Source organism: Pongo abelii, chromosome 3 (assembly GCF_028885655.2).
Source record: "Pongo abelii isolate AG06213 chromosome 3, NHGRI_mPonAbe1-v2.0_pri, whole genome shotgun sequence".
Lineage (NCBI taxonomy): Eukaryota > Metazoa > Chordata > Mammalia > Primates > Hominidae > Pongo > Pongo abelii.
In genome coordinates, this window is record NC_071988.2 from 97,207,804 (window position 1) to 97,233,159 (window position 25,356).

Here is a 25,356-nt window from a genome sequence, read left to right on the forward strand (position 1 = left end):
TGGAATAGGGGCCTCATGACTCTCTGCCCAGCACCATATCCTACTGTGGCTGAACTGGTATCCAAGTTGCAAGACAAAGTCCTCTTTACTCTCCCCTCTCCTCAAGCAGAAGGAAGGAGTCGCTTTTATTGCTGTGAGCTGTGTTGCCTGGGGTTGGGAAGGGTGGTGCAAGCACTCTCTTTGCTGCCCTGGTTGGTGTCTCATTAGGTCATGTTCCCCCAACTAGGTTGTGCACTCCCCAAGTCCACTGGCTCTTCAACACAGCACTAGGACTGCCTAGGACTTGCAATCCTTGTGGCCTAGACTGCCTTTGAGATTTATTTAGGATCCCAGAGCACTTTAGCTAGCAGAGGCAAGACTTGCCAAAACTCAATTTCTAACCACTAGGATGGGTGATTCCCCTTTGCTTGGGGCTGGTCTAAATGCTCCCTCCATGGGCATCCACTGAGTTCAGCCTAATTTTGCTTTCCACTGTGACAGAGGATTACTGGGTTCCCCCAAGCACACAGATTATCTTTCTTTGCCACATGGCCACTGCCAGGGGAAGGGAGAGGGGTGGCATTGGCCATTCAAGACCATCTTTCCTACCTGGTTTTAACTTTGTATCACTGAAAGAGGTACTGATTAGTTCGGCCACTGTGAGAAGCAGCTTGGAGATTTCTCAAAGAACTTCAAATAGAAGTACCATTCAACCCAGCAATCCCATAACTGGGTATATACCCAAACAACTGTAAATCATTCTACCATAAAGACACGTGCACATGTATGTAATCACAGCCGTATTCACAATAGCAAAGACATGGAACCAACCTAGATGCCCATCAACGGTGGACTTCACAAAGAAAATGTGGTACATATACACCGCGGAATACTAAAAAAGAACAAAATCATGTCCTTTGCAGCAACACAGATGAAGCTGGAGGCCATTATCCTAAACGAATTAACACAGAAACAGAAAACCAAATACTGCATGTTCTCACTTATAAGTGGGAACTAAACATTGAGTACCCATGGACACAAAGAAGGCAACAATAGATACTGGGACCTACTTGACAGTGGGGGTAGGGAGGAAGATGAAGATCCAAAAACTACCTATCTGGTACTATGCTCATTACCTGGGTGATGAAATAATCTATACACCATACCCCCACAACACATGATTTACCCATGTAACAAACCTGCATGTGTACTCCCTGAACCTAAAATAAAAGTTGGAAAGAAAAAAAATTCAAGAAGTATTAAATACAAAGTAATATGCCATGAAAAGTCTCCCTGTGCTATGAATGGAATACCAAGTTTACTATATTTTACATTGCCATATAAAAGTGAATCTAAACAAAGCAAATGAAGAACATATGCCAGAGCTGAGCATGGTGGCTCATGCCTATAACCCCAGCATTTTGGGAGGCCGAGGTGGGTGGATTGCCTGAGCTCGGAAGTTTGAGACCAGCCTGGGCAACGTGGTGAAGCCTCATATTTGTATTATCTACCAAAAATACCAAAAAAAATTTAGCTGGAGTAGTGGCACATGCCTGTGGTCCTAGCTACGTGGGAGGCAGAGGTGGGAGGATTGCTTGAGCTTGGGAGGTGGAGGTTGGAGTGAGCCGAGATCACACCATTTGCACTCCAGCCTGGGTGACAGAGTGAGAACCCATCTCAAGGGAAAAAAAAAAAAAAAGGAACATATGCCAGAAAGGAAGTAATCCAATGAAGTCGTGGGAATTTGAACATAATAAGGTTGTTTGTGAAAAAAATGGCCCCACCAAAAGATGAAAAATACCAAAAAGATAGAACTAAGTGTGTTTTTGCAATACTCAGGAAAGGAGTAAAAAAGAAAAGTAGAATAATTACAGAGAATAAAAGCAGTACTATTCCGGTGATGGCTTGTATTGGCTAGGGAGAGCTAATGGTTAGATTTTCATGAATTATGCAAGTTAGTTTTAAAATACAGTCATTATTAAAAAATAAATTACATACTTGCAATTGAATGAACTATGTTAAAATTATACTACAACAGATTTTATTGTTTCTTTCTGGGAAGATCAGTGTACTGTACACTGAAGCTTGTTAAATACAAAAAATTCAGTCTGATAAAAAAGCAATTCTTGGCTGGGCACGGTGGCTCACCCTGTAATCCCGGTGGAGATTGCGCCACTGCAGTCCAGCCTGGGCAACATAGCGAGACCCCGTCTCAAAAAAAAAAAAAAAAAAAAAAAAAGCAATGCTGCTAACACATTATTATTATTATTATTATTTCTGAGACGGAGTCTCACTCTGTCGCCCAGGCTGGAGTGCAGTGGTCCAGTCTTGGCTCACTGCAAGCTCTGCCTCCTGGGTTCATGCCATTCTCCTGCCTCAGCCTCCCGAGTAGCTGGGACTACAGGCGCCCGCCACTATGCCCAGCTAATTTTTTTGTGTTTTTAGTAGAGACAGAGTTTCACCGTGTCAGCCAGGATGGTCTCAATCTCCTGACCTCGTGATCCGCCCGCCTCGGCCTCCCAAAGTGCTGGGATTACAGGCATGAGCCACCGCGCCCGGCCATATCACATTCTGATGTATGTCCTATGCAAGAATATCTGTGGTATATACATAGCAGTAGAATTGCTGGAACATGGGGTATGCCAGTGTTTAGCTTTGTGAGATAATGCCAAACTGTTTTCCAGAGTAGTCATAGCTATTTTTTCTTTCATCAGCAGTGGAAGAGCATTCCTCATTGCCCTGCATCCTTGGCGATGGTTGATGTTATCGAACTTTAAAAGTTTTGCCAGTTTAGTGGTGTGAAATGTTATTTCACAATCAATGATTTGAATGTACATTTCCTTGATTACAAATGAGGTTGAACATCTTTGCATGTTAGGGGCTTATGCTTCTTACTTCTGTGAAATTCTTACTCACTTCTGTTTCCTTTTTTTTTTTTCTTTTTTTGTCTTTTAGAGATGAGGTCTCACTCTGTTGCCCAAGCTGGAGTGCAGTGGTGCAGTCATAGCTCACTGTAACCCCAGACTCCTGGGCTCAGGTGATCCTCCTGCCTCAGCCTCCTGAGTAGCTAAAAAAGAAAAAATTTTGGTAGAGACAGGGTCTCACTGTGTTTCCAGGCTGGTCTCAAACTCCTGAGCTGAAGCAATCCTCCTGCCTTGGCTTCCCAAAGTGCTGAGATTACAGGCATGAGTCACCACACCCAGCCTTGTCTTTTCCTTTTTGATCTATGGGAATTCTTTGCATATTCTAGATGCTAATAATTTGCCAACTAAATGTATTGTGAAGATCTTCTTAGTAAGTAATTGGATGTGGGAGGAGAGGAAGAAGTAGTATAGAATTACTCCCAGGTTTCTGGTTTGGGAAACTGATTGGATGATGGTGCAATTAAACTAGGACATAGAATAGAGGAGGAGAAACAGATCTCAGGGAGAGGAGAATTAGTTTATTTTGGAGTTTAAACTAAAGTTCCTATGGGATATTCAAGTGGATATGTCTTAGAGAGATTTGGCCATAGGGCTGGATGTGGTGGCTTGCACCTGTAATCCCAGCTTCTCTGGAGGCTGAGGTCAGAGGATTACTTGAGCCCAGGAGTTCGAGGCTGCAGTGAGCTATGATTGCACCACTGCACTCTGGCTTGGGTGACAGAGGAAGACCCTGTGTCTAAAAAAATAAGAGATTAAAAAAAAAAAGAAATTTGGCTATAGGGATTTGGAGATTAGGCCAAGCTCTGTTATGCTACATTAGTTCTGTAGGATCTTATATGATGGGCCTTTGAGGAGATTACAGTTGGAAGGAGAGAGAGTGGTAATTCTCTAACTCATTTTTCTTCTGCCCCTGCCACCTTCTTCTCCAGGCCATAGATTCTCCAATCTAAATTTCTTATGAAATAAATATCCCAATCAAGTGACACACAAGACTCTTCATCTTAGTTATAATTACTTTATTAACCTTTTGGTCTTTCAACATTTAGGTAGTCTTTCTCAATATTTCCAGGAGAGTACCTCATTTTTATTTTGAAAACCATTCAGCACATTTATCTTACATAACATGCGGAGCATATATCTATCTGTATTTTTAAAATTTTCCTGTTACTCGTTGATACCTAGTACTTAATTACATAAGTTATTCCATGTACACTGAAAACAATATAGGAAATATATACATCTAAGACTTCTACTTTGTACAGTCTTTCATTAAATAAGAATACTTACACATACATTTTCAGATATTTCTACCTTCCTGTATGTGTTTGGAATTGTATGTAGGTAGCCACTGAAAGAATTTGGGCCCCTTGGGAGGATGGCAGTGGAAGTCCATGAAGTAAAGAGCATTCTTTAAAAAGCAGATTGTTTTATCACTTTGATTGCATACCTTTTAGTTATTTGAGATTCTGAGAATTCTGATAAACCCCAAAGCAGAAAGATTCCTTAGTACCCTTGGAAGATGGGAAAGGTGAGGGAAATACCGGAAGCAGGGTTAGAACATCCACTAAGAACATAGCACCTCAGTAGAGCTTACATTATGGTGCCAAGGTAGAGTTACTACTGAGTAGCTTAGGATGATGAACATTGACCTTCCTACAGGAGTAGTAGCAGCTGATTTGGTAACCATGATTGGTCACCTTTTAGTGTAACTGCAAACTAAGAACAATTATGGCTTGACATATAATCCATGTAGGGAAGTGATGCTCAGAGAGGCAGCCTCTGTGTGGTCCATCCTTGGCAGCACTGCATCGATTTTGCTCCCCTCTGGTTTTAAGGAGATCTTTTAGACCTATAAGAAGAGAAAGGGGATATAAAAGTGTGATACTCTGACTCTGGCTTCAGATTGGGTTCTGTTTGGAAAGTACTGAGTTCATAGATAACTGAGCTTTCCTGCTGCTATGCATTCATTATGGATTACAGGGGTTGCTTTTTTTCAAGCCATGAAAGACTTGGGGAAAATGTGTCAGTTTCGCTTAAATAGTTATAGCTGTACTTCAAGGTTGACAGGTAATCAGGGTAACTTCTGATACTTATCACACAAGATGGTGCCTCAGCATTTAAATAAATGGAGGTAGGGGAGGGCGTGGTGGTAACATACTTTTAAACCAGTGATTGCACAGCAAATCACAATGCAAGTATTTCTGACTCCCAAGATTGCCGTTTCCTAAAGAGCAATTCCTCTGCAAGCAACAACAAACCTACCTTTCCTTGCTAACTGCTTTCAGTAAATTCTTGATGGCCTTAGATTCAGGATTCAGACATCTCTTCTCACCCTTCTTTTTCATTGTAGCACTGTAGAAATAAATAGGGATGAAATACTTAAAACTGTATTGGGTCAATAAAACAGATGGCTATGCAGTTCTGAAGTCAGACATTTAAGTTTCACTCTGCATGTTTTTGTTTGCTGTACATTAGTTTTAGAATCATCACAAACCCTTTACTGATCTTTTGTTATTATCATTACATATTTAATACAGTATATAATTACTACCAGGGAAGTGATAATGAGATGGGATTTCACTCACATGATCTCAACATGTGGACAAAATTGACTTGCAGGAATAATTTCAAGTTTTTCTAAAGACCTTGGATTAACAGGTTGATTACTAATGCTGATGCAGGTACAGCGTACAGTTCTAGAGAGAGGTACTCCTGTAGGAAAAGAGGAACAGCAGAGAAGGTTAGCACAGTGTTCATTTTAGGCATTTAATGTAGACTGGTGGTATTTAGCAGAACCTATATCCCCATATCAGCAAATAGTCACTTAATCTTAGGAGGAACGGATCTCATCATAACACAACTGTAAATGATTAAATAGTTGATTATCTGGAAGAAAAGAATTGCAGCTTGTTGATTATAAAGTCAAACCCTTAAGCACAGTTCATGTGGTTCATTGAGCTTAGTTAGGTAAGAAAGTATCTGTATCTCATCTCTGTCCGCATTCCCTCACATTTTCTCTCTCTATCCTCCCTCTTCCCCATCTCTTCTGTCCTCCTTCCCTTTTTCCTTCTCTTTCTCTTATTCTATTTGTTTCTCTCACTTCATGTAAGTTTTATGATCTGAGGGAATCTCTATTTATTTCCCTCTTATTTATAAGCATGCAGTGAAACTTTTACAAATACATTATTTCTGTATTTTTAGAATTTATACCTATTCCTATTTCTCATTTTACAAATTAAGTATCCTTTGATGTTCCTTACCTTGAATGCCACTTAGAGTCAGAAAGATAAGGCAGCAAATCAGAATGGCAGTTTGATTCATGGTGCTGAGACTGGAGGTACCTCTGCTGTAGGCTCAGAATATGTCTAAGCAGTTGAGGAATGTCTCAGAAAACGTGGGGCTAGTGTGCCATATTTATCTGCAATGGCATTTTCCCTCCCTAATTCTGATTGGATAAGGGCATTACAGTTGACTTAGCAAAACCTGCTGGCTGTTCCTGGGGAAGTCCCATGTTGCAAAATCGAAGGTATTATTTATTGTAGCCTCCAAGTTATGGAATTTCCCTCTGCTCCTCTTTTTTTGGTAATTGTGAATTAGGTTTCACTTTCCAAAACATGAACTGTTTCTTGAAAAAAAGAACTTCATTGCATATAGAAAAAAACGAAGGTTGCAATCCATTCTAACTATAATGCTTTTTCTCAACACTTAAACTTTTACAGTTACTTTCATAGGTTATTTTTCAAAATATCACCAGTAATAGAAATTTTTCATCCTTTATAGGTAAACCTAATTTTTTGGTAACAGCAAGTTGTGCCTGATTATTAGAACAGTGATTACCTGCACAGTGCTCCTTGATCAAATACTATAAAGAAATAGGATTGGCCTGCTTAGATAGGGTCAAAGATCTGGAACTGGCAAGTTTTAAATAATTCAATAAATGCTTTGATCATTCATAACACCATTAGATTAAGTAAATAGCCTCCAACATAACTATGTTGAGGGAAAACACTGCTCATTTGGGTATCTGATTTGTGGTGTGTTAAAACAAGTTTCATGTCTTATAGCAGTCCCTGAATGAAAACATCATAAGATGGTATCTAGAATGGTGTGAGAAAAGGATTCATAGCTATCCTAGGGTTATTGTAAAAAACAAAGGGTGCTTCTTGAGGAAATGAATTTAAAAGCGGGGGGGCATGCATAGAAACAGACCTTGGGAAAGTAGCTTGAGACAGGAGGGAAACAGGTTGATTTATGATGGGGTTCAGCTCCAAGACAGTGTTAAATGCAAAGAAAAAGAAAAAAAAGTGTCAGCCATTGAGCTAGTAACAGTGATAACTGAAACTGGCACAATTTTAACTGGATGATGAATCGTGGCAAAACTTAATTTCATAGCATTCAATAGTACTTGACTGATTATTCATAGTAGCTAGCAGTAGAAAGCACATGATACTCGTATAATGGAACACATGTTGAACCTGAGAGTGGAAATTTAGCAGTATCCATGGATGTAGTGGTCCTTGGTTGTGTTCTTTGCAAATGATTAGTAACAGGGAATCCAAGATGAAATACTGTTTCGAAAGCAGGCACCACTCTGCAATGAGAGATCTGAGGCAAGTGATATTTAGAACCTAGGAAAATATATGGGAGTTATTTTCATAGTCAGCTGGGCTGCAACAATGCAGGAATTGGTCAGGGAATGGAAAAGCTTCCATCCTAGGATCAGGCTACTGTACCAGGCAGATACTGTCTCAGAACCTGGTATCAGGGGCCAAGAATAAAGCCTGTATCTGCAAACTGGGTGCACATAAAACTTGGATCCTCAAATGCAGGAACTCCATCATTAAAGCAGAGAGTGAGTTGCTTGGGGTAAATGGAATTTGCTAGAGAGCTGAATCCCACATTAATCTGTTCTAGGAACTGGAATAGAGCTAAGCTTTCAAGTGAATAAGTCAGTGGAATTAGCTGTGGGAAACCGGAAAGGCAAAAGAGGGGAGGTGAGGTAGAGACTGACAGAACCCAAAAGACTTTCACCTAGCAAAGAGGCGTTCCTTCTGATGAGGGAAAGTCTTATGAGAAATAATGACGTGGAGGGATCCTTCCATACCTATTTGTGCAGAACAAACATTTGACTGTGAATAGAATGCCAACAAATTTCAGAGAAATGTCTGACATCATGAATGGAAGAGGCCTAGAAAAGTTCAACATTAAACAATCAAAATGAGAGATGGTGACAGTTTTATTTTAGTTAGTATCTAAGTTGTCAGCTAAAATGTCTCTATATAGAAGACAATGTAAAAAGGAGATACTTGATAAATGGACTAAAAATCTGTTATTAGGGATAAAATATTTGATTTTTACTAAACATTGTATTACATTAACTGTGTGCCAGGCATTGTTTAAACTGCTTTGTGAATATTGACCATATTGACTCATTTTATCCTTATAATAACTTCTACCCCTGACCCAGCCACTCTTCTATTTTTTTCGCCATAGATTATTTTTGCCTGTTCTAGAACTTCATATAAACGGAACCACTTGACTATATACTCTTTTGTGCAAGACATCTTTTGTTCAGTATAATGTTTCTTAGATTCATCGATGTAGTTGCATGAATTAGTAATTTGTTTCTCTTTATTGATAGGTAGTAATCCATTGCACAAACGTATCAGTTTGTTTCGTGTTGATGGACACCTTGACTGTGTTCAGATTTTAGTTATTATATATAAAGCTGCTATGAAGATTTTTTAATAATTTTTTTTCTGGGCATATGCTTTCATTTTGTGGGGTACATATGTAGCAGTGGAACATGATCGCTTACTTTTTTTATTTTAAAAACGTAAGTGATCATGTCACTCTTCTGCTTAAGACCTCAAACAACTTCCAGTTAGAATAAAATCCAAATTTCTAATTAAGCTGCTTTACTAAGTCCTCTATGATCTGGCTGCTACCTATTTGTCCAACCTCATATCATTCCTTCTCAACCACTACAATCCGGTCAGTGGCCCATACACTGGCAGTTTTCTCCATCTGATATGGCTTTCCTCCTGTTCGTCACATAGAGAGTTCCTTCTGGATATTTAAATTTTAGCTGGCTTGTACCTTCTCTTGTCACACAATCTGAAGCAGACATGACTTTAATTCTCTACATGGCATTTCATACTATCTGATATTCAGTTCATTCATTTTTTTTTAATTAGTGTAATGTCTGTTTCTGCATGCTAAAATGCATATGAGAGGCATTTGGTAAATATTGGATAGAAGTATGGTTGAATGAATCTTTACAGACTTTAAGTAACAGCATACAAGGATTGTATTTCAAGAAGCATTTCCATTTGTTCATCAGATTTCTGAATTTGGACATGAGTATTATTGTTTTCCTTAGCTTTAAGAACCAAGTTTAATTTAAGAAGACTATAATTTCCCCAGAAGTTAGTTTAGATGTAGGTAGGTAAAATCAATACAGATATTCTCAGCTAGCTATACGACAGACTTTTCATTCCGGAACTCTGGTAAATATAGAGTGGTACCCCTAAAAGCTTCTTAATTATTCACTGTTTTTTATCTGTAATTAAGCATTGAATGAATGAATGCAAGAATGCAAATATCCTCAGTGCATATCATGTATATGGCCATGGATGGTGTTAGAAGAAGAAGGAGAAAGTAGGCTTGTTCTCATTATTTTCTGTGCACTTTGTGTAAGGAACTAAGCTAATCTCAGGGAATACTAGAAGGAATAAGATCCAATATTTATCCTTGATGGGTTTACATTCTAATTAGGAAGACCAGAAACTATGAAACAATAAATATCAATAAGAGAAACTTTATGGGCTGGGCAAGGTGGCTCATGCCTGTAATCCCAGCACTTTGGGAGGCCGAGGCAGGTGGATCACCTGAGGTCAGGAGTTCTAGAACAGCCTGGCCAACATCGTGAAACCCTGTCTCTACTAAAAATACAAAAAATTAGCTGGGCGTGGTGGTGCATGCCTGTAATCCCAGCTACTCGGGAGGCTGAGGCAGGAGAATCGCTTGAACCCTGGAGACGGAGGTTGCAGTGAGCCGAGATCACGCCATTGCACTCCAGCCTGGGCAACAAGAGTGAAACTCCGTTTCAAAAAAAAGAAAAGAAAAAAAGAAACTTTATGATCAGTACCAAATGAGTAGTATAGGAAATAAATAATGTGGACGTTCATAGGAGACTGTACTCATTAAGGTCGGAAGTTTTCAGAAGATCCTTCAGAAAAAAAGACCTCAGATGAGCCATAAAGTGTGAATTTTACATAAATAAGTGGCCAGGAGAGGGGAAAGCTTGTGCAATTACAGATAAATGTCATCAAAAAATGGTAAAGGGGAAGCCAGCCAACCAGTCAGGAAGATTGGTAGTCTCATAGGGGTGATAATGCCATGTTAGGATTCTGTAAAATCTGGTCCTCAGTTTTTCCAGTCCAGAAATTCTCATTTTTCCTAATCATCCAGGGTAAGCATATTCTCAGAGAATTAAGTCTGCTAACCAAATCTAAAAGAGACTAAGATGAAAATTAAAAGACAGTGTATCCATTTACAGTGAGAACCTTTTCAGTGACTAGGATGATTGGTTTTGGTATCCAAGTCACCCCTTTCCCAGGATCAGATTACCTAGGAAATTGAATTAGTATCAGAACAGTACCTGGTGAGCAGAGTCAAACGAAGGACCCTTCTCTTCTTGTTTTAAATGAGGGGTCTGCTCAGGGTAGAAACTTGACAAATGTGATCAGCATGGAAAATCATTTAGAAAAAAAAATCAAGCTTTTAGAGACAGTAGCAAGCCCACTATTACTTATTTCATCCAAAGCCAAGACTGCATGTGTCATTTGAATAAACATCTAAACAATAACTCTTTTTATATATTTCTCTCAATTTTTGCAAGGTTTATGGTATAATCACTTTTCTAGAATTCACTGATCTGAGTATAATTTTGAAAGAAAATGAAAGTTAAGGAAGTATCCCGCTTTAGTTTCCGTTTCAGTTGCTACTGATTTATCTTTAAGCCTGTGATTATGGCATCGGGCCAAAAAAGACAACAATAAAAAAAGGAACAGTCTGCCCTGACGGACTAATGAGCACAGACGAAGGAAAAAATGCTTTCCCGGAAACTGTTATGCTTAGAAGAAATTTTCTAAAAAGTGAGCAGGAGGACATCAGTGATTTCTGTGGACTGGGAATCCCCTCAGCTGGTGCAGAATATGCCTTGGAAAGTATGGGAGAGGAGGGCAAAGCTTCCCCTTCACAGTTTTCACTCTGAGCACTCAAAAGATTCCCCGAGCTCGCAGTGTTTGGTGATACTGGTTACATACTTTTCAATTACCCATGTGTCTCATCCTTCATAGCCAGCCTAAGCAGAGGGCAAACTGAGTGCTGGCAAAGTGGATGGTAGACCCTAAAAATCATCATGGCATTGGAGGAGGCAGAGGCTCAGAATAGCTTCTGTTTGGATACATTTTAGGCTATGCAGTGTTTCTGAACTCGTGCACTTGAGAGGACTTTTACAAATATGGCAGATTTCATCATTTGGAGGAAGAGACAAAATTGGAGGACATTATAATAAAGTAAATGTGTTTGGGGGAAGTATGGTGCATTTCTTTCTCCTTCCCATAAATATTTCAACAAAATAAATTAGAATTTTGTGATACTTTGTTCCATTTTTAATCAAAATCTTTAGAAAATGTCTAGTTTTAATTTTAATTGATTCATCATTGGTTGTCTTTTCTTTTGAGAAGAGGAATCTTGAGATATGATATAGTTCAGTAGTGCATGTTATTCCATATTTTAGATTATCATTCAGTTTTCTTCAACTTCTTATTGACAGTTTGTCTTTGTGAACAATTTGAAGAAGAATGCTAAGTCAGGATTTATTATATAGAGTCTATAATTCACGTTAGGGCATTTCCAATTTAGTAGCAGTTTATTGAGCAGCACTAAGGAACTATGAATACATCTGTACTTATGATGCCAGGATTTTAGGACGTATTCTTCTTAGGTCCTTAAGTGAAACTATGGTTTCAGTGTTATGTGATAATCTCAGACTTGCTCAATTTCATTACCAGTGTCTGGTTAATAAAATTTGCAGACAAGGCAAGAAGAAGCAACTAAAATTGCCTCATTCACCCCTTCTCCAAAAAAAACCCAAACAGTTTTTTTGGTGTGTGTACTACTTATAATCCACAGAATGTGCTGACCATATCATAAAGATTTATAATTGTTGGCTATGAAAATCTTTTCAGAAACAGATACAAAGAGGTATATTAATTCCATGTAGGCATATTAGGTCCTGTACTCAGTAGCCAAAAATAATTAAGTATAATCTTTCCTTTTCTAATAGTATTATCCAAAACTACTCCATTTGTTTGAAAGCTCTTCTTGGCTAATTAGAGGAAACAGTCCTGAAATTTTAAGTCACTGTGAGTGTTTGGCATCTTAAGTTCCATGTATTTAAAATCGAATCTGCAGTTTTTTCTGCTAAACTACATCTTCCCCCTCATATCCCTATTTCTGTTAGTGACAGAACTATTCTTTCAGACCTCAGAAGTTCAGCCTTTTTTCCTTGTCTCTTCTCTGCTTTAAATTTAGATTCAAATCCTTAACATGTTCTTTGTTTCTTTTTTGCAGCTTCAACTTTCTTTTTCTGAGATGGAGTCTCGCTCTATGTAGCCCAGGCTGGAGTGCAATGACGCGATCTCGGCTCACTGCAACCTCCATCTCCCAGGTTCAAGCGATTCTCCTGCCTCAGCCTCCCGAGTAGCTGGGATTACAGGCATGCACCACCACGCCCAGCTAATTTTTTGTATCTTTAGTAGAGACAGGGTTTCACCATGTTGGCCAGGCTGGTCTCGAACTCCTGACCTTGTGATCCACCCACCTCAGCCTCCCAAAGTGCTGGGATTACAGGCGTGAGCCACCATGTCTGGCCTCAGCTTCAACTTTCACATCCAATCTATCACTGTCTTGATTCTTTCTGTACAGTGTACTTGTCATTATATTTCTACTCTTACCAATACCACCTTAGTGTAGCCCTTCTTTTTATGATAGTAAAATACAAATAACATAAAATTTACCATTTTAACCATTTAAAAGAGTACAGTTCAGTGGAGTTAAGTCCTTTCACAGTGCTGTGAAGCCATCACCATAATTTAGTTCCAGAACATTTTCATCACCCAGAAACCCCATACTCATTAAGTAGTTACTTCTCATTAACACCTCCCCCAAACCCCAGTCAACTAATTTGCTTTTTGTTTTTGTGGTTTTGCCTACTCTAGATATTTCCTATAAAATGGAATGTACGCCACCATGTACATTGATAATAACATTTAGTATCAGTGAATTATTCTCTTCTTAACTTCAATCCCTCTGATTAATTAAATCAGGGGGAATATTAGTATTTTTTCACTGTATTTTGTTTTATCGTTACATTTTATTTCCATGGCATGTATTACCGATTTCACATGTACAGTAGTGAAAGTTTACTTTTCATGTAAATGTATGTAAAATAAAGTGGTATACAGAGTTTCTAAAAATACAGTGAAGATCAAACAGAGAAATGTTAAAAAAAATTGTAAAGATGATATGAGGATGCCTTGAAGTTTTGGAAATACAGACCTGAGCTATTGCAGCTATTGCAGTAAATCCCAACTGATTTTCCTCCTCCACTCTTTCCCACTTTCAATCAACCATTCATGCAATTCCCAGAATATTTTCCAGTGACTTTGATAGGGTCACTCTCTTCTTCACAAACATTTATTTAATCCCCATTTTGTACAGAGTAAAATTCAAGGTTGTTTATCTACAGTTTCATGTCCTTCATCCTTCCAACCAAACAATCTAATTATGATTCCTAAAAATCACTTTATACTTCCTACTACTGTACATTCCCTTGTGTCATTCCTCTGCTGTAAATTCCTTTTCCCTTAGTTTATATTGCCATTCAATAGGGTCTGATATGCACCAGAAACTGTACTGTTGGCCTGGACTACAATGGCTTTCTTTTACACTTACGAGAGAGCAGATATTAGGTACAGGAATAATTCATTAATTACAATTGCAGTAAGCAGTATGATGGAAAAGTAGGGAGTGTTATGGAAATAAATAAATAGGACACCTAATCTAGTTGAAGCTGAAGTGGTGGTTTCAAAGGCTTCTTGGAGAAAAAGTCATTTAAGCTGAGACCTAAGCAATTAGTAGGCATTAGCTTAGTGAAGAAATGGGCAGAGAGAATAGTATGTGCAAAGGTACCAAGGTGGGGAGGATCTTGGCTCAAATATGTTAATTATTAATATTTCATATATTTATTTTGCTATGAAGAACTTTAGGTGTATGTTTTCTTCTCAGTAATAATGTACTGGCCTATAATGTTTAATATACTTCTTACAAATACCAATTTATCATGCAGCCTTAATTCTGTGAATTTTTTTTTTTTTTGAGGCAGGCTTTTGCCTAGGCTGGAGTGCAGTGGTGTGATCACAGCTGACTGCAGCCTTAACCTCCCAGACTCAAGTGATCCATCCACCTCAGCTTCCCAAGTAGCTGAGGCTACAGGCATGTGCCACCATACCTAGCTAATTTTCATATTTTTTATAGAGATGAATTTTTGCCATGTTGCTCAAGCTGGTCTTGAACTCCTGGGCTTAAGCCATTCACCTATGTCGGTCTTCCAAAGTGCTCAGATTACAGGTGTGAGCCACCATGCTCAGCCGACTATGTGAATTTTTATTTTTAAAGAGACTTAAAAAAAAAATCACTGTAAGTAGTCAAAGATTAGATTCAAGTCTTTTTTTTTTTTTTTGAGGTGGAGTTTCACTCTTGTTGCCCAAGCTGGAGTGCAATGGCATGATCTCAGCTCACTGCAACCTCTGCCTCCTGGGTTCAAGCAATTCTCCTGCCTCAGCCTCCTGAGTAGCTGGGATTACAGGCATGTGCCAGCACATTCGGCTAATTTTTTGCATTTTAAGTAGAAACGGGGTTTCACCATGTTAGCCAGACTGGTCTTGAACTCCTGACCTCAGGTGATCCGCCCGCCTCAGCCTCCCAAAGTGTTGGGATTACAGATGTGAGCCATCGCACCCGGCCAGATTCAGGTCTTAAAACTATCCAGAGAATTTATATGGAAGTCCCATCTCTCTATATATTTTATATAGATTTATATAATAATTTATTATAAATCTATATTGTATCTATAACCTATATAATAATACAATATAGATATACCTGATTATAATCCTATAATAAATGTTTTTATTTTTCAAATGTATGGGTGCCTATATAGAGAGTACTGCTATCAGTCAAGGCTTTTGGTTACATGCAGAGAAACCAACTCTGGCTATCTTAAGGAGAAAAAGAATTTAGTTGGAGGTTGAAGAATCCACAGGACAATGGAGAATAAGTCTTGGAAAATGGACAAAGACCTAAGGGAACTAGGTGATAGGAAGGACTAGCCAGAGTCATGCTGCAGGAACACACATTGGGAAGACACCACTGTAAGACTTTCACTGTTGCTGCTGCTGCTGCCAGGCTTGAAATAATTTTCTTACTAATAGTATCTTTGTGATGCCAGCTGGAGTTCAAAGTCTAGGGTAGAAACAGCATTGCTGAGTCCTTGTTGTGGCTGCAGGAGAGGATCTCCTGTCTTTGGCTTCTCTCTTTTGGCCTCCCACCAACACTCACATAAGGCATTTTCTCCAAGAAGGGGGTTTGGACTATCAAGACCCCCCACCGCCGACAAAACAAACAACTGTCTTTCCCACCTACCCATTAAAATATATTTCTAAACAGTTTTTCATGATGATGGATAGGTGTATGTTTCTGAAATATAAGGCAAAATTGTTAAAGGCATCTCAAATGTCCTGGAAAGTATATAGATCTTTTTTTAAAAAAGAAAGGTTGTGGTAGTTTATTAGAGAAAAAAATGACTTTGATTCTTTAAACTAGTCTTGAGTATACCTAAATTTTATAGTATATAGGCATGAACAAAGAAATTGATTAGATTATGTATTTTTCTAAGAGACAGAATTACAAAAAGTAAAGGTGATTGCTGGATATACATTTGCTTATTTTTCAACATTTTTCTTTGGTAGACAAAAACATTTTATATTTCAAATGTGTCCAAGATATTGCTATCATTTATACAAACGGATAAAAACAAAAAGTACAGTAAACATACATATCCTAATTGCTTGAAAACATCTCAATGAAAAAAAGTTGAAAAACATCAAATTAAGACCAGTGCTACTAATTTGGTTATGAAATATGTGCACTTTTGCCAGTATCCCATAGTGTATAATTTTTTTCATAGTACATTTTATGAATTACATTTCATGAATTGGTTATAAAACAAACCAAATGATGCATAAGAATGTTTCCCTACATATTGATGTGCTACATGATATTTGGGGAAAGAAATGTGTATTTGCATGAAAAAATATTTGAGGAATGTTTTACTACACATAGATGCTTTTGACTCATAAGAGCTTGACTCCAGTAATAATGTCAATGTCTCCACTGTAACCACAGGTAGTAATATAGCATAAAGATCAATACAGACGGATGACTTCTAGAGACAGAAATGTTCTCATAGTCACAACAGAATAGTTATAAGCATCAAATCTAGAAGGTTCTCTAGCCTAGAAATGCATGAATGTATAATACAACAAGTAAGAATGTGAAAGCACTTTGTAAACTCCGATGGTAACCAGCCTTTCTTAAGGTGGCTTTTCCTAGAAATCCATTTAATTGTTGGACTCCTTTGGGCAGTTGGACTCCTTTGGGCAGTGAATTGTCGTTCATTCAGGAAGACTGTGTTTCTGTTTTTGGTCCTTTCACCCACCTTTCATCCTTCACATAACTGTACAAAAGTTGAAAGTCACAAAACTATAGAAAAGTCTCAGTTTCCTACTGTAGAATTCTTGTCATTTCAGTAGTCACAGTTAAACTTGTTCTAGGTTTTTCAAATGCCTTTTCCAGGACTTCATATGTTTTGATATTTTTAAATATTCTTTCTTTCAACTTTCTGGAATAAGAAAACAAGAGTTTTATTTACTTGGACTGTTCTTGTTTCCCCCAGGACATCTAAAAACATGTAGTAAGAAAGGGAAGCTGTTACAACCAAGGACCCCTTAACAGAATATTTCACACAGGATCATAGCAGAATCTTTCTGTAGTTGTCCACATTATTTTCTTTTTCAAAAGATCTGTCTTGGATAAAACAGATTATAACATGGGAGTAATCTGGTAACTTACTTTGATTATAAGCCTTGCTTGCTTAGATTTGGGATTTAGGCATCGTTGTCCTTTATTTTCTTTCAGGGTAATACTGTTAAAAGAACATACAAAAGAGTCTTAAAGTTTAGATGCAAATACATAAACAAAAAAGCCTGCACCATTGTCATCTTCAGCAAGTTCATTACTTACATAAGTACTTACATAAGTTCTATTTTGTCACAGTTGTTACTTGGGTAAATTACGGAGGCTTTCTCAATATCTGCCACTTTCACTGCTTTTACTCCAGGGCCTATGCAAAGACAGCGTCCTCTTTTGAACATGGGGAAGCCTAGAATAGATCATAGCATTAGTTAGTAATGCATCTGATTGCAAAAGATGGCTATGGTTTATAACTGGTGGTGAACGTGAGCAGAATTTTCATTAAGGATAAAGGTAGTAATTTGTCAAATAGCACTTAACACAACTGTTACTGGGAAGAGTTAGGTAAGATGTTGATTATTTTCTCTTTAAATTAGTAAGCAAATCGCTAACAAATGGGAAGCATGAAGGAAGTTTATTGGAGGTGAAGCTTGTTTTGCCCCCTTGATTTTATCCTCAAATATTTTCCCAGGAAGCTTGTTTACATGATCGCTATATAAAATCTTCTTAACAGACATTTAAAACTGTTGCTAAAGGCTTTTGCCAGATATTCTAGCCAAATCAAAAATTCCATGAAGTTCATAATTTCTAGTTTCAATAATCATCTCTAGTATCTTAAACATGTACACCGTTTCTGTGCTAAAGCTGTAGTAACTTCTAATCTGTGAGATTAAATAAAACTTTATCATGTCTTTTAGGATAAAAGTGGAAGAAAAGACATTTGAAAGATTAGAAAAGGAACTTATAGGTTGAGAAATAAAAAGTACTGCATACCTTGAACAACTGTAGCACACAATATCATAGCCAAGGCTAGAGCCATGCCCTTCACACTCATGTTTGTTTTTTGCTGCTGCTGCTGCAGTTGCTGCTACTGCTGCTGCTGCTGCTGCTACTTCAGCTTTGCTGCTCTTCTTGGAAGGAGTAGAAATGCTGAACATTAAAGGAAATTGATAATTGGCATATATAGAGCATTTTATACACCAGCAATCCTTTTATGGCACAGGAATTTCCCTCTTTGAGTCATGCACCTTTCTTGCTTCCAAGAGTTTCTGTTTTGTTCTCTTCTAAATGTTACTGTCCCTTCCTATTTGTAGTAGTGTTGAAAGTGATAAGAATGTGAAAGCACTGTGAAAACCCAGATGGTAACCAGCCTTCTTAAGGCAGCTTTTCCTAGAAATCCATTTAATTGTTGGACTACTTTGGGCAGCGGAATTCTGATTGTCATTCGTTCAGGAAGACTGTGTTTCTGTTTTTGGTCCTTTCACCCACCCTTCATCCTTAACATAACTATACAAAAGGATATTCTGAAAAGCTTTTTTTTGTTATCTCACTTTTGCTTTTCAGTCCAAACTCTTATAATAGATAAGACCTATATTATTTGACACCAGATGACCTTTATTTAATTTCATATTTTTACCTGTAAATGAGTGCCCAAAGAAGTTGCCCTGTATTTCTGTATTTATGTCCATATTGTTTTGCATTTTCAACAATTTTTACTTTATATATTTTATTATTTATTTTGTTTTGCTTTATTTTTAAATTTAATTTAATTTTATTATTTTATTTTATATTTATTTTATTCTGCGAAACTTTGATTATAGGCAGATGACAGGGGGCTCAGTCCTTCTTGGCAGCTGCTTTCCTCATGGCGGCCTGGATGTTGCTCAGCTCCTCCTGCCTTCTCTTGGCGCAGATGTTTGTCCCTACCCTTTTCTTGATGAATTTGAGGGCCCATTTGACCTTGGAGACCTTCAGTAACTCCATGCCACGCCACTCGTTAGGGGTGAAGCCACACACCTCTGGGATTATGTCCCACACAAATTTAGTGGGTTTGGTCAGGCGCCCACGGTGGCTGTGCCTGGGCTTGCTCACATTCTTGGTCACCTTGTGGCCCTTGTTGAGGCCCACAGCTATAGGATAGTGCAGAGTCATGGCTGCTGCCCTCCAGTGTTGGCTGTGGTGGAAAGCTACTTTATATATATTTTAGCACTGTTACTTAGTACATGAAGTTGTATGAGTTGTGTTAGGGATCATAAAAAAAAGTGATCCTCTTTCCTCATGTGATAGTTTTACCTCTGAGATTCTACTTTGATGTAATTCCTATTTTTTTTGTCTTTATCTTTTCCTCTTAAGCTTCCTAAATCTTTAAGTGTGTCACTTGTAGATATTTAAGAAAATCATATCAAAGGAGCTTTCTAATGGGTAAGCTTAATAAAATATATTTACTGTGTAACTGGTAATCTGTAATTTTTAAAATGCTTCCTTGCTGATTCTTTATGTTTTCTTTGATTTATTTCTAACTTTAAATATATTTTACTTAACTTTTTGAAGCAATTTTTGTTTTTTTTAATGGGATGGGTCTCACTCTGTCACCATTCTGGAGTTGAGTGGCACAATCATAGCTCACTGCAGCCCTGAACTCCTGGCCTCAAGCAATCCTCCTACCTTGGTCTCCCAAAGTGCTAGGACTACTGGGATGAGCCACGGTGCTTGGCCTTCCTTAAGTAATTTGAAAGGAATACATTGTTTTACATTTTGATATTAATTCTTCAAATTCTTTAAAAAGATTTTTACCTGAATTTTTCTAATTATTTACATCAACTGTCAATAATATTTTTTTAGCTTCTGTCTTTATAACGTGAGAAAATCACTGTAACTTTCTTTCAAGAATTTTCTCCTATTTCCTAGTTTTACCAATAAAAGTTGGTGTAATCGGGGAATTTATAGCTGGTTTATTACTTTTAGATTATTATTTTATCTTATTCAACTTCTTTTTTTGAGAATTACCATTTGCATTTTATCTTGAAGTTATATATTTATTTAGATATAATCCTGCATTTAAATTCTTTAACAAACATGACTAGTCTTTAAAACCTTTGAAAGTCTTTACAGTAGTCCCCCATTAAATGAGAAATTCTAGAAATAATTCATAAGTTTTAAATTGTGCACTTTTCTGAGTAGCATAATGAAATCTCACATCATCTTGCTCCATCACTTCATCCCATCACATAGACATTTTATCATCTCACAGCATCACTAGAAGAGTGAGTATAGTACAATAAGATATTTGAAGAGAGAGAGACTACACAGTCACTTAACTTTTATTACAGAATATTGTTGTAATTGTTCTATATATTAGTGTTGATGCTCTTACTGTGGCTAATTTATAAATCAAACTTTTTTATAGGTATATATGTATAGGAAAAAATACAATATATACAGGGCTCAGTACTATCTGCAGTTTCAGGCATTCATTGGGAGTCTTGAAACATATCCCCCAAGGATAAGGTGAGGGGGCTACTGTATTTTAATTAATTTCCAAGTAGCTGGAATATTCTTTCCCTCTTTTCCATTAATTCATTTAACATATGTAAAGAAAGACTAATTTTCCCTCAGGAACATGGGTAAAGTAAAGGAATGTGTTCTTGGAGCTCATAAATCCTTATCTGTTATTATTTTTTAATGTTGCTTTTCATTTTCTCAGCATTAGAAACACAGTAGAGCATAGTTGTTAATAGGGAAGGCTCTAGAGTCAGCCTGTGTTCAAATCCACACTTGATTATTTATTTATTTTTTAATTTATCTTTGAGATGGATTCTTGCTCTGTAGCCCAGGCTGGAGTGCAGTGGTGTGATCTCGGCTCACCACAGCCTCTGCCTCCTGGATTCAAGTGATTCTCCTTCCTCAGCCTCCCAAGTAGCTGGGATTACAGGTGCACGCCTCCATGCCTGGCTAATTTTTATAGTTTTAGTAGAGATGGTGTTTAGCCATGTTGGTCAGGCTGGTCTCGAACTCCTAACCTCAGTTGATCCTGCCGCCTTGGCCTCCCAAAGTGCTGGGATTACAGGTGTGAGCCACTGTGCCCAGCCCACATTCAGTTATTTATGAACAAGTTACCTCAACTTTTTGAGGCTATTTTCTCATCTATAGACTGGGGATAATAATAGTACTTTTTTTTTTTTTTGAGATGGAGTCTCTCTGTGTCACCCAGGCTGGAGTGCAGTGCCGTGATCTCGGCTTACTGCAATCTCCGCCTCCTGGGTTCAAGCAATTCTCTTGCCTCAGCCTCCCAAGTAGCTGGGATTACAGGCATGTGTTACCACGCCCGGCCAATTTTTGTATTTTTAGTAGAGATGGGGTTTCACCATGTTGGCCAGGCTGGTCTCAAACCCCTTTTTCACAGGGCTGTTATAAACTAGATATTAAAAGAGGTAATGCATATTAATCATTTAGAAAAATATGTGGCACTCAAAATGTATTTATTAACTGCTGTTATTATTATCAGTGTCCTTTCCTGAATTGGCATACCACATCTAGCTTGTTTTAAGCTGTTTTTCAGCATTAACACAAACACAACCACTTAATAAAAGATTAGTTGACATCGTTATAGCATATAAAAATATTTTAAATTATAATAACCATGAATATAAAAATAGCACACTAATCATAAAAATCACTTACAGAAAGTGCATGAATGCAATAGCATAGTTCAAATAATATAGACAAACAATAGTGAATATTTCTGCTTACTAGCTAAAGTGTTGTCATGTAGCTTTGGTGTAAGACAATTTCTTAAATAGGGATTCTTAATTTTTTTAAAAAGACCCTGGAAATTGATATTATTAAATATATTTTTACATTATACTATTTTAAATAGAAAATAGACATAATTCAAATTTACATAAAACAAGACTAAACTCTTCCTTTTGCCTTCATGTGTGAATTACTACTTAGCTGTGTAGAAAAACTGCGGATCACAATTTTCTCCTTCAGTACTCTGCTGGGAGTCTTGGAATGTATCCCCCAAGGATAACAAGGGGACTACTGTATTTTATTTTCTATTGTTTTATTTTCTTCCTTACTGCAAAGGTAATATCTAATATTTAAAAAAAAATCAGAGCTGGGCATGGTGGCTCATGCCTGTAATCCCAGCAGTTTGGGAGACCGAGGCAGGCGGATCACTTGAGATCAGGAGTTCGAGACCAGCCCGGCCAACATGGTGAAACCCTGTCTCTACTAAAAATACAAAAATTAGCCGGGTGTGGTGGTGCATGCCTGTAATTCCAGCTACTTGTGAGGTTGAGGCAGGAGAATCGCTTGAACCCAGGAGGCGGAAGTTGCAGCGAGCCAGGATCGCGTCACTGCACTCCAGCCTGGGTGACCCAGCGAGACTCCATCTCAAAAAAACAAAAAACCAAACATTAGAAAATACGTAATAAGAACCACCTTACCACCAGAGATGACCACTATTTCAGTTTTCTTCCCTCTGGATGGATACGCACATACACCGGATACACACACACACACGCACACACGCACACACACACACACACACATTTTGCCTAACAAGTTCTATATCAGACTATATCAGGTTCTCCCCCCCGCCCCCCCATGTGTCAGGGACTATATAGATATTTCAGAAGGAGACAGAGGAGAAAACAGGGAGAAAAAAAATTCTTCCTTTTCCTCTGTGAGGAAGACTACTGCATAATCTTCCTCACAGAGGCTGCTGCTTGTGTATGACCCTAGAGGAGGGGGCTATCCCTCCCCCATGTAGACACATCTTTGTCTGCTTTTCCTCAGAGCTAAATCACAGTTTGAAAACTGAGGGAGGTTGATTTAGTTCTTCACTTCTTCAGGTGATAGATCCAAAATTATGCAGAGTAAGGAGAGAGATTGGTTTTGTGCTGTAACCTTTTCACTTCATCTCCTTGAACCACAAAATAAGCCTAATTAGGCTTTAGCAGGTGCTAATATGGATGCTGTCTCCTTCTATAACACTCTCTCCCTCTTTACTGCTCTTCCTCCCAGTGTTCCTGCCTTAGAGTGTCCTGGAAAGCACTACCCTTTTCTATAGTAGTTCATTTATTCATTTACTCATTCATTCAGCAAATGTTTATTTTAGATGTCTGTCACATGTCTGGCACTCTTTTGGGTATTAGAGATAGAACAGTGAACAAAACTCACCAAGTCCTTTCCGTGTGTTGCAAATTTCAAACTTTCTGCCTTATTGTAGAAGTTAGTCAGCCTGATTTCTGCTGGCTTTGTAGATGTGTGGGGTCAGACGTGTCTTCAGGATTGTGACTTGTTCTGGCTCTATACTCTCTGACATCACATGAGGAAGATTACTTTCTTTCACAGCATCCCCTCATCTGGTGAGCCTGAGAGATCCCTATTTTTTATATTTGTATAATATGGTTTTTCTAGCATGAAAATGCACTTTCCTCTCCTCTTTTGAATCCTTTCCTTCCTTTAAGTCTTGATGTCTTCATGAAGCCTTTTTCATTTTATCATGGTATCTTCTTGTCCTTTATACTTTGTAGAACTTACTGTCTTTTCTAACTTTATCCAGGAGAAATACAATGCAAGGCATGGGCATAATTTTAAATATTCCAATAGCCACATTTAGAAAGTAAAAAGAAATAGATGAAATTAATTTAAATATATTTTCTTTAATTAGGCATGAAAATATATTATCATTTCAATGTGTAATCAATGTGGATATAAAACTATTAAATGAAATATTTTACCTTTTATTACTAAGTCTTCAAATTGAACTAGCTACATTTCAAATGCTTGATAATAACATGTGTTTAGTGGCTACCATATTGGACAGTGAATGTCTAGTTATTCATTTGGCATGTATTATATACTGACTCCATACTTATTTTAAACTAAAGCTGAGGTTGGAGAGGCAGAGAGATAACTGTCAAACTCCTGTAAATTTCCCTAGTTGTTTTCTTCTTTCTCTAAGTCATTATATCTCATTGCTCTTTTTCTTTGATTAAATGCAAAAAAGATCAGATACATTCTCTGTGTTCTTAGTGGTGTTGGCCTTTTTTATTGTTTCCAGAATTGGACTATTTTATTTTATTTTCCCAGGTTCACCCACTTAAATAAATTTTGCTTTTAATTTAAAGACATAGGAGCATCCCAGGAAATGATGGAAACTAGTTTCCATAAGTAATCACCCTTTCAGCTTAAAAAATCTGTAATCTGTGATTCATCTGAAATTTTATTAATGCTGCTAAATTAGCCAATTAATGTAGAATTTTAAAATGTTTCCAAGTTAGAAGAGATTAATATAAGCTATTTAAAAATAATTTGCAACTCACCATTCACCAGGTCTCTGAATAATATATTGCCTGACAAAAGAAAAAAGGTAGTATCAAGGATATTTTGTTCAGTTAAGTTAGTGAAAAGTGGGTTAGAAATGGAAACTAATGTTTCCGTTTATTATAAATGAGTATGACTTAAAAGAATCCTGTTTTGAGTGTTAGAAGGCAGATGACTCACTCCTAGGGAAGAGGTTGGCAGGCATGTAATAGACACCTAAAATAATATAGATAGACTGAACAGATTAATGTAGAATCCTAAACTCTTAAAAGTGTCTCCAGAATTGGTGGGTTCTTGGTCTCACTGACTTCAAGAATGAAGCCGCGGGCCCTCGCGGTGAGTGTTACAGCTCTTAAGGTGGCGCGTCTGGAGTTTGTTCCTTCTGATGTTCGGACGTGTTCGGAGTTTCTTCCTTCTGGTGGGTTCATGGTCTCGCTGGCTCAGGAGTGAAGCTGCAGACCTTCGCAGTGAGTTTTACAGCTCTTAAGGCAGCGTGTCTGCAGTTGTTTGTTCCTCCTGGTGGGCTAGTGGTCTCGCTGGCTCAGGAGTGAAGCTGCAGACTTTCGCGGTGAGTGTTACAGCTCATAAAAGCAGTGTGGACCCAAAGAATGAGCAGCAGCAAGATTTATTGCAAAGAATGAAAGAACAAATCTTCCACGGTGTGGAAGAGGACCCCAGCAGGTTGCCACTGCTGGCTGGGGCAGCCTGGTTTTATTCTCTTTTCTGGCCCCACCTACGTCCTGCTGATTGGTAGAGCCAAGTGGCCTGTTTTGACAGGGTGCTGATTGGTGCGTTTACAATCCCCGAGCTAGACACAAAGGTTCTCCACCTCCCCACCAGATTAGCTAGATACAGTGTGGACAAAGATTCTCCAAGGCCCCACCAGAATAGTTAGATACACAGGGTCGATTGGTGCATTCACAAACCCTGAGCTAGACACAGGGTGCTGATTGGT

General features: G+C 38.0%; 4 protein-coding genes across 11 annotated transcripts in view; 1 reads left to right on the plus strand and 3 right to left on the minus strand.

Annotated features, from left to right (window-relative positions):
* ART3 (ADP-ribosyltransferase 3 (inactive)) overlaps positions 1-25,356 on the plus strand; it is a 99,508-nt gene that overhangs the window by 6,155 nt on the left and 67,997 nt on the right. The gene's annotated exons all lie outside the window — the stretch shown is intronic.
* On the minus strand, positions 3,905-7,183 carry CXCL10 (C-X-C motif chemokine ligand 10). The gene is made up of 4 exons (XM_002814891.2): positions 6,164-7,183; positions 5,489-5,615; positions 5,166-5,255; positions 3,905-4,752 (listed from the first exon to the last, which is right to left on the minus strand). The coding sequence occupies exons 1-4, from the start codon at positions 6,222-6,224 to the stop codon at positions 4,734-4,736; spliced, it is 297 nt and encodes a 98-aa protein (XP_002814937.1). The 5' UTR covers positions 6,225-7,183; the 3' UTR covers positions 3,905-4,733.
* On the minus strand, positions 15,855-18,235 carry CXCL11 (C-X-C motif chemokine ligand 11). Its single transcript, XM_002814892.4, has 4 exons — positions 18,060-18,235; positions 17,349-17,475; positions 17,166-17,238; positions 15,855-16,935 (listed from the first exon to the last, which is right to left on the minus strand). Exons 1-4 carry the CDS (start codon positions 18,118-18,120, stop codon positions 16,912-16,914), a joined length of 285 nt encoding a protein of 94 aa, XP_002814938.2. The 5' UTR covers positions 18,121-18,235; the 3' UTR covers positions 15,855-16,911.
* Positions 18,903-19,217, minus strand: LOC100453418 (large ribosomal subunit protein eL36-like). Its single transcript, XM_054554093.1, has one exon. It carries the CDS (start codon positions 19,215-19,217, stop codon positions 18,903-18,905), a length of 315 nt encoding a protein of 104 aa, XP_054410068.1.